Genomic DNA, 9850 nt, shown 5'->3' on the forward strand with positions numbered 1-9850 from the left:
TAAGTGGCTCATGAGAGAGTGAACAGAATTATCAGTTCTAAGTCTACCTCTGCTGTACCCACCTTATGGGTCTTTTGTTTTCACGCTTCTGGGATTGTAAGCCTGATCTTCCCCTCTCCCTGCCTCTGACTTCCTATTTCCAGGCCCATGTTTCTCTGAAACCCTAGGGGCTTGGAGTTGACTTATTTGTATAAGTCATGGATACAAGGAACATGAAATCATGCTGAGCAGAACTGAGAGAGGGAACTCTTTTCATTGGAACTGCTCTTCTGGCAGCATTCTAAGGGTAGGCTAGGTCATGTGGAAGGGAGAAGGTGTAAGGGGTGTCTTTTGCTGGGAGCTGTCTTAGGCTATGAGATGGGAGCAGAGGGAGCACAGCCTACAAGGAACAGCCCTGATTCCACCTGTATTTGGGCCCAGACCCAAGGCCCTAGACCATTCATTCTTTCACTATAAGCCTGATTCTGGAATAGGTGCCATATTAACAAAAGACTTTTTCAACACTGCTCCTCAAGGGTTGGGGGCCCGTTCTCCCCCTCAGCCACCATGTATCTCAGGGCTCCCTTCTTTGGCTGTGCTTTTTGTGGGTGGACTCTGCATTGGATGCACTGATGTACTTACTAGTGCAATAAAGGTGCTTTGATTTGGTTTCCACAGTCATCTCCCAATTGTTGTCTCTTCTGGGTCCTGTTTCACTATTACCTGTCTTTCTAGTCCTCTTTTTTCCTGTTCCCTGTACCCTAATAATTCAGGGGAGAGTTCTGGGGAGAGAAAGGGAGTCAAGAGAGTCCTGTTTAAGTGAATTGGGCCACAAATCTCTCCGTGGAGCATTTGGGGCCATTCTGTTGTGTGTGTGTGTGTGTGTGTGTGTGTCCGCCCTCCCGTCAGTCCGTGCCTGACATTCAGCTCCAGGGTTTTCCCCACACCACTTCAGGGCTGAGCTCAGCCGCACAAAGGGACTGAGTGTGAAGCCAGGGGGTGCTCGCCCTAATCCTGTTGTAGATCCCATCATGTCTGCGGGCTGGATGTGTATGTTTGGGAGGGAGGGGTTGTTAGGCAGTATTTGTTTGTAAAGCCACTTGCTCTTCAGATAATGCTTGCACTAACTTCTATTGATAAAGCAGTGTGAGCCCCAGCAAAGTCCTTTCCCAAAGTGTCTTTGAAGCCAAGAACCCATTGAAGGGAAGAAAGCCCGCGAGAGGGGATTAGTTTGTTCAGCAGCTGTGAATTTCAGTGGGAGGTTGATGAACTCCGAAGTCTTTGTTTAAATTAAAGGGGGGGAGAAAAAAGCCGCTGCTGGAGCGAGAGCCCCACTTGGGGCCCTGAACTAACACAAGGAGAAGTCTGAGCTGCAGGGAGCTGTGTACTGACTGCAGAGACTTTTCCCAAACACTTTCGGAAAAGGTGTTGTGAGAAGACGAGGGGGCGGAGTGGGGGGATTAGCATGTGAAATGAAGTTTTCATTGACTCCAGTGGGGGTAGAAGGCTATTTTCATGGCATTTTGTTCCCTTATTTTCTCTTCTTGAGCTCTTTAGAGATATTGTTTTGCTAAGACAGGCTTTCTTCCCCTTCTTTCCAGTCTGAGGATTGCCTCTATGGGAGCCAACATAAATATTTCTCCTCCAGGAATGCGGGTTAATTAAAAGGAAATGAATGAGTGGAAGCATCCAATCCAGATCCACAATAGGCAAGTGCCCTGGCCTGCCCTCCCCTCCTACCACCGCCAGCACCACCAGCGCTGAGGATGACCCTGTCTCTGTCTTTGCCCTAACCTGCTGCTAAGGCCAGTGAAGGCTGGGATTCTTTTCAAGAAAAGAACGCCTTGCCTGTGTGTAAGCTCACAGGCCAGGGACAGGAGGAGAGACAGTGTTTTGCCCACCCCAACCAGTATCCTTGTCACTTCTCAGGACCTCCCTCTGCCTCTGTCCTCTAGCTGAGACAGATAGGCTCCAAGAGAGCACACAAGAGGAGGGAAGGGGCCTGGGTTCCAGTACTCACCCCACAGTAATTACTAGTTGATGGGACAAGTCAATCCTCTTTCTCAGTATCGATTTAAATCTGTAAAACAAAAGGTTCGACTAGCTGACCTCAGGAGTGTCTTCAGGCAACAGTTCTGGAGTTGTCCACATTTGTGAAGGGGAACGCTGAGCCCCAGCAACTCGTGTAGACCACAGCCTGGTCTTCATAGAGGTAGGGGCTGTGTCCGTGTGCTGTTCAACACTCTATTCCACTCTGGTGTTTGTTGAATGAACACAGGAATAAACAGATAACGCAAGAGGAGAAAAAATACAATACAGATCTAATGTAGCTCAGTAACGTTTTCTTTATGGAACTCAGTGACTCTGGTGTCAGGCATCTATTTTGGGATACAAAACCAAAGGCTATTAGAGAACTGTCTGGCAGCATGACATGTTTAGAATACTGGCCTGGGGTTATCAAAACGAAGCACAATTACTGACCTGCTTTTATGCTGAGTGTCCTGGAGAATGCAGCTCTGCTTACAATACGGGAACTCTCGTATTTTCTAACTGCCCTGCCAGACTTTCTTCCTGTACATTATCAAGTACTTCTGCCAAGTAGGACAGCCAGGTTAGTGTATGCTGCTGCTTGATTGGGCAAGAAGGGCAAGTTGAGGCATTCAGGAGGCCCAGATAACAGCTAAGGGAAAGAGCAAAGGGCTGTTGCTGAGAAAGCTGGCATTGAAGCACCAGGAGACCCTGAAGGGAAGAAAGGGAAACGTGTCTCGTCAATAAGTGTTCATAGGATCAGAAGATGGGTAGGGCTGGGGCTGGGGGTTTGGAGTCTGACCTGGCTGTTGTCTCAGTTTGGGATATGGGAGCCCTTCCATTTTTTACAGGTCAGCCCTTAGAGCCTCAGCCCTTGGTACCAACTTGGAGCCACACCGCCTCTGCACCTGCCCTTACTCTGGATAAAATGGGATGGCATTGTCTAGCATCTGACTAGTTCCACTCTGGAAGAGCTTCCGGGGGTCTGATGTAGGGGACCCTGGGCTGACACAGGGGAAGGGAGTTGGCTGGGAAGCTCCCTGGGCTGCGGAGGATCTGTCAGGAACTGGCTCCTCCTTCCCCAGCGCCGGACTGATAAACAAGTCCCTGCTGTACTGCGTTTGTCTGAGACTAGAACCACAGAATCAGCAGAGCAGCAGTCTCTTAGCTACTGAGTACATCTCTCAGGGAAAGATTTATGTGGATGTAATAGTAGTAGATTCAGCCTCAATCAAGTCAGGATAACTACTTAGACCATGAGGGAAGCGACACTGTAGGAAGGATGGTATCTGGGCAAGGTGGGAGGCTGGAGAGGGCTAGCTGCAGGCCCTGCCCCCAAATCCCAGTACCTAGGAAAGCAGGCACACATCACAGTGACTGCAATAAATTAAAGTTCAAGGTGCCAAACTTCCTTCTAGCAAGTTTCACTGCAGGAGGTTTACTTATTGGAGAAAAGTATTCAGTGCTCTGCATCCTATGTTTGAAAACCAGTTTAGTGAAAAGGAAGGGTCCCAGTTTCTCCTTCCTTCTGACCTTCCTTTAGAAGTGCAGACCAGGCTCTGAATAGGAAATTGGCTTTATTTAGTTCAGCCTTGGCTTAGAGGAACAAGGATCCTTTGGGGAACAAGAAGTAAAGTTGGTTGCTAAGAGGAAATATGTTAGGGGCAAGGGAATGGTCTCATAAAAGAGTGAAAGATTATGACCACTAACCGGCTTTTACAGAGTTGCTAGACGTTCTGTGTACGTGTCTGGGGTACCTTGAGTGATTGTCTGGGAAGGTCTTTGCCCAATTGGTAAAGTCCATTGAAGAGTGGTCAGAGAGGGTATCACGAGAATGAGTGACACCTTAGGTTTCAGCAGCTCAGGACCCTAGAGTTCCCCCTTCCTCCATCTTCAACCTCTGCCACTAGGAGCCAGCCCCCAAAGAAATGCTGTTTCCTGGAGGTTCTTCATGGAATAAAGGAGAAAGGGAGAGAGAGCATTCAGAAATTCTGGGGGAGTCTGTCGACAGGCAGGGAATTGAAGCCCAGTATGGGCTCTGCAGAAGGAAGATGAAGCTATGGTAGGGACCCAGCAGCAGAAAAGGGGTAGATGCCCAGCAAGACAATGGGTGAAGGAGAAAAGTCATGGCTTTCCCTGGGCCCTGCATATCTGCGAAGTGTCTTCTAATTCCTGAGGCTTGATAGGCCAGATCAGGTGTTAAGGCAGCTAGGAAGCGGTGAAGGAACGCCTATCTCACCTGGTGCAAGGAAGATCCATAGCTCAAAATCTTGGAGGAGAGAGTGCCCAGATCTCAAGTGGGCTGTGAGAACAGAGCTACAGGGGCCCGCAGAGGACAACAGGTTTGAAAGTGGTAAGCTCCCAAGAGCTTGCAAAGCGGAACTTCCCCCTCTAAGGATCCCTGGGTTTGGGAGTGCGGGTGCCCATTCCCTAGGTTCCTCTACACTGGCATCCCTAAAAGAAGCCAAGGACAAATAGGGAGAGGAGCGGGGAGAGGAGCCCCTTAGGGTTTGCTCCCGGGCTTGTGCGCAGTGCCCCGCCGCGGCCGCTCCGCGCGGCTACAAAAGTATTTGGTGACCCGCCGGCGGCATTGCTCGCAGCGTACGGCACAGCACCAGTGGAACTTGCAGTTGCAGCTGGACACGGTCTCGGCGCGGCGCTCCTCCACCGCCAGCCCGCAGTCCCCGCAGAGCCGGCGGCAGCTGCGGCGCTCCCAGCGGCCCAGGGCCCGACCGCGCCGCAGGCACTCCCGGCCTTCTGTGCCCAGCAGTCCTAGCGTTTTGTTCTCCAAGCAGTAGTCCGGGGAGTCCTCCAGGTGCACTAACTCCCGGGTGGAGATGGCACGGAAGGTGTCGGCGATGGCACCGCGGCCAGCCGCGCTGTTGCCAGCACCCTGCAGCAGGTCCACCTTGAGCGCCGCGTGGTACTTCTCCTTCAGGTGCGCGCCCACCTCGCGGAACTCGGGCAGCTGCAGCCAGCAGGTCTGCGTGGTGCAGCTACCAGACACGCCGTGGCACTTACACGTGCGTTTCATGGTGCCCTTCACCGCCTGGGGAGAGAGTGAAGAGCTAGCTGGCCGCTGTCTCGGAGCGGCTGCAAGACGTCTACTAGCACACGTGGCCAGCCCGCTTGGCACCTCGTTTTCCCAATCTGTTAGATGCGCTGGAGAGCTATTAGTGGATGGAGCGTGCAGCCCAATTCCTGGGGCTGCGGGGCTCACCTTGCGTCCAGCTTCATTGTTGTGCAGGTTCATCGCTGCCCGGGCATCCTGTCCTGTCTCCAGGGCATCGACGAATTGCTTGGAAATTGCCTCTCCGAAGCCTACATTGTCACTGCAGCCTCCCCACAGCCAACCTTGGCCCCCTGGAAAAGCGCAGGGGAGCAAAGGTCACTGAACAGGTGGGCGCAGAGCTGGCGGTGGGGGGAGGGGAGGGGAGCTTCCTAGGCTACCGTTTTAAATTGGGTTCTGGGTAGCCAGGATGGGGTGGATTAAGATTGGGTAAGTGCCCTGTATCCGGTTTAGTTTGAGCCTAGAAGATCGTCTTTTTGCACCTTTGCGCGCCCGCTCCTAGTCTCAGCCAATCCCCTACTCATTAGCTCCCTGACGTAAGTAGTTGCCGAGTGGATTCTATGCCAGCGCGCCGCAGTTTTCGGTGTCTCTGGCTATTGGCCAGGGTGTGCACGTGCCCGGCGGGCAATTGAAGTCCGGAAGGAACAAAATGGCGCGCAAAAGGTGAGCGAAGCGCCAGCACTGAGGGGGAAGAGAAGGTTGCAATTGAAATAGTACGGAACAAGGAAGTTAAAAATTGAACAGAAGAACACAGAGGACTAGAGAGAGGGCAGTGGAAGTAGAGAGTGGAAAGGAAACAGAGGTAAGCGCCCTGCAGGGAAATCCCCTCTATGTTTGAGCGAACGCAGAGAGGATCGAATGAGCAGGGAGTGGTGTTCCTTTACTCTTATTTTGTTAAATTAGAAAAGCTACTCAGCGAGAGAATGAGGTTCCCGAGTTATGTTTAGCCTCACTGGAGAGTTTCAGTTCAAACTCATCAACTCATCTTCAGTGTGATTTTCCTGAGATTTAGGAAAATACAGACTTTTTTATTCTTCACCCACGAACTACCCACCAAGCTTTTCATTCTGTAAGTAAACTGGCCTGCCCTGCCCACCCCAGTATCACTACTCACCCAGTTGCCCATTGCGGGAGTCGTCACAGCCACAGTTGTCAAAATCCCCAAGGCTGCAGTTTCTAGTCAGGGTGTACATGACCCCGGCGGAACTGATGGCATGTACAAACGCCGTCTCCCGATTAGCTGGCGGGAACCCAAAATTGGGGGCATTAGAGGGAGGAATTGCAGCCCAAGGAATTTGCAGTCCTGTTAACCTTCTAATACAATCATTAAACTCTCCCTTCTCAGCTCCAACCGATTTCCCCATCTTTGTAGCGTTCTTCTTCCAGGATTTCCTCCAGCCCTGCCTCAACCCTACTCTTCTCCCCTCCCATCCTTTCAAGTCATACATTTTATGACTAGGTGGCTGGATTCTTGTTGACATACCTGGTTGTAAAAGGTGTAAGTGGGAGAGAGCCTGAGGAAGAAGTAGGGAAGGAGGTGAATCTGAGGGTCAGGTTGTATAGAACCTATTTCTTGGTTTCCCCAGGAATACTGGCATGTAAAAGGCATGTCCCACTTAGTCTTAAAAAGAACCTCTGAGAGGTGGCCTTTTCATTTACTGCCATGGCCACTCTTTATCTTGTTCGTGGAAATCTGGTCTTCAAGTCAGTGCCCATTGACCCAGTACCTCTCTGCTGAGCTGCTGGAGTGGTGAAAGGGGCTAAGAGCATAAGGAATGATGACCCACACCTACCTTTTCATGTTATGCATATTATGAGGAAACCTGTTAGCCAAGTGGGAGGCCAAGGGTGGTATAGACGTAGGGGTGAGACAAGGTCCATTCATTGAGCAGGGAAGATATTGGGGAACAAAGAAAAAAAATAGGCAGGAAAAAGGAGCTGGAGAAAGTACCAAGGATAGAGTTGACCTGAGAGATGAGACTAGGTGAAGAATTAGGGTGTAGAGGAAGCACGGGCGCCGTCCCTGGAGAGTGGGGCTCTAACCTGTGGCCAGGGGGTCCAGGGATCTGTGGCCGAGGCTTTCCTTACCACTGCGAAGCCCACCATGGCTGGACAGCTGCAGAGCTCTCTCAGGACAGTTCCATCGGTCCCAGGCAAACTGGTATTTGCATTCTTCAATACCACTCTGGGCACCAGCTGCTACGCTGCTAGAGTAGATCAAGTAAGCCTGCAGCAACACAGGGGTCAGAATTCAGACTGGCAGCTGCTGAACTCGGGAGATGTTTGCTCTAAAGTGACCAAACACTCCCTCTGTGGCCACTCTTCCCAAATAATGACAGAGTAAACAGTTTAAATATGCCATCTCATTTAACACCACAACAACCCTGTGAAATAGGTTATATTTTATAATGAGGCTCAGAAAGATGAAGTAATTTGCCTAAGGTCTCACAGCTAGCAAAAGGTATGAACTACGAATGAAACTCAACTTTCTCAGACACTAGAGTCCGTGTCCTTACTCACTACACTATACTGCCTTTCCAAAAGAAACTCCAATCACATAATTCATGGAATTTCAGCTGTTCTCATTCCTCTATAACATTGGGGAGTCGGAAAGGACCTTGGCACTCCAACAGGATGTGTGGCTTTGCAGTCTGGCACTCATGAAAGACTGGTGACTTTTCTGGCTCTGGAAATTCCAGCCACGTATTCAGATTCAGTACTTCTTAGTTATTGTCTTGGCGTTGACCCTAGTTTACTAAGTGGTTTTGGGTATGTCACTTACCCTCTCTGTTCCACAGTTACACAGCATAATAAAGGATGGATATAATGAAAAGAAATGTGGAGTTTTCAGTCAACAAGCTAAAATTAGTGAAATCCAAAGGAATCAAATAATTTTTTTTCCCTTACCTTTGGACCAGTCATCAGGAAATTGTTCACTGACCTGGAAAGAGAGGCAAACCAAAGGTATATAAATATGGAGACTCCAACTCCTTTCTGCTTCCAATAGTGATAAGGATTGCTTAAGCAAATTTAACTGATAGGTAGAAACAAGATGGTTTTGTCAAGGAAAAAATATGCATAACTAGTTTACAAACCACCAGCCTTCTGGTTAGCAGTTAAATGCCTTAGGCAGTGCCCTAGGAAGATTGGGCAGTCTAGTTCCGCAGTGATACCACCTCGGAAACCCAAGGAGGGTTTGCTATGAGTCAGATCCGACTCGACAGCAGTAAGTTTGGCTTTTGGTTTAGTTTACAAAAGATAATTTATTTAAAATTAAAGTAAAGGAAGAATATGTGAAAAAGGAGCTAGTAGTATGTTTTTTTTTTTTTTTTTTTTTTGGAGTTTTAAAGTCAGTTAAGATTTCAAATACCATACAAATTGAGAGAAACATTTGGTCATTATTTTGCCATGGGTGTGTAGAGAGCTAGCATGAACTCACTACTGTGTGCCAGACACTCTACTACTCTCAGTGTTTCACATGTTGTTCTTGTTAAATCTTTACTGTCCAGGGCCTTATTATCTCTATTTTACAAATAGGGAATCTGAGACCCAAAAGAGTTTTACTGACCAAGGCCATCCAGCTGATAAGTGGTTGAAGTGGGTCTGAGTTGACAGACCTCTGAGATAGACAGTTTCCTAGTTGAGGAGAGGTGGTGGTGGGATTGTTTGTTTCCATCAGTTGATTCCGACTCATGGCAACCCCACGGCTGCAGAGCAGAGCTGTTCTACCCATAAGGTTTGCAACCCTGTGACCTTTGAGGAGATCACCAGGTCTGGCTTCTAAGGCACCTCCGGGTAGGTTTGAACCACCAACCTTTTGGCCAGTAGTTGAGTGTTTAATGTTTTGTGCCACCCAGTGCACCTCAAGGCTAGGTAAATATAGATATCTCTTGAGGGACTGAGTGATAATTAAATTCCAAAAATAAATAACCTGACTCTGGAAAGCAGTTTGGCTATTTCTTTCAAAACTAATAATAGTTTCGCTATAAACCAAAAAAAAAAAAAAAAAAAAGCAGACTCACTGCCACCAAGTTGGATCCGACTAGCAACCCCACCTTAGGTTTCTGAGGCGGTATCACTACAGAAGTAGATTGCCCAGTCTTCCTTCCGAGGAGTGGCTTGTCGGTTTGAACCACCAGCCTTCTGGTTAGCAGTCAGATGCCTTGGGCACTACGCCACCAGAGACAACCTAGCAATCTCACTCTTGGACATTTATCCCAAAGAATTGAAGACTTTCACTCAAGAAATTGTATTCATATGTATAGCTCCTAGCAGCTTTATATTCATAGTAACCCAAAATCAGAAACTATCCAAACATCCCTCAAAGAATAAATAAACTAACTGTAGTACATCCATACCATGGAATACTACACAGTAATTGTGAACCATAGAACAAGACTATAGGCCTATATGGATAGCATACCCATAAAGTGAGCTGTGTTGTTAACCTCCACATTCTTTGCAGATATGTTTGAAGCGTATGGCTGATTTAGTCATATCCAAAATATCTAGTGTTAAGAAAAGACTGTGTGTCCTTGTGGGAAACACTAAAAGAGAAGGATCAGTCCTTGATTAATGAGATAATGGCATGATGTGCTTTTGTGGATTACAGAAAGAGTTGTGCAATCTCCTTCCATAGTGATATCACCTTGGAAACCCAAGGAGGGTTGGCTACAAGTCAGGTCCGACTCAATGGCACATAACAATAACAACAAGAAGTGAGTGTGTGGTGGGAGAAGGTACAAAAAGGAAGGAATTTAAGTATTTGGATGT

General features: G+C 48.5%; 1 protein-coding gene across 1 annotated transcript; it reads right to left on the bottom strand.

Annotated features, from left to right (window-relative positions):
* Positions 1 to 4510: 4510 nt before the first annotated feature.
* Positions 4511 to 8038, bottom strand: WNT8B (Wnt family member 8B). Its single transcript, XM_007939958.1, has 5 exons — positions 7985 to 8038; positions 7166 to 7304; positions 6192 to 6317; positions 5228 to 5370; positions 4511 to 5056 (listed from the first exon to the last, which is right to left on the bottom strand). The coding sequence occupies exons 1-5, from the start codon at positions 7997 to 7999 to the stop codon at positions 4511 to 4513; spliced, it is 969 nt and encodes a 322-aa protein (XP_007938149.1). The 5' UTR covers positions 8000 to 8038.
* Positions 8039 to 9850: the final 1812 nt, after the last annotated feature.

The sequence above is a fragment of the Orycteropus afer genome, unplaced genomic scaffold (genome assembly GCF_000298275.1).
Source record: "Orycteropus afer afer isolate SDZICR_OR568_19922 unplaced genomic scaffold, OryAfe1.0 scaffold00064, whole genome shotgun sequence".
NCBI classification, from domain to species: Eukaryota; Metazoa; Chordata; class Mammalia; order Tubulidentata; family Orycteropodidae; genus Orycteropus; species Orycteropus afer.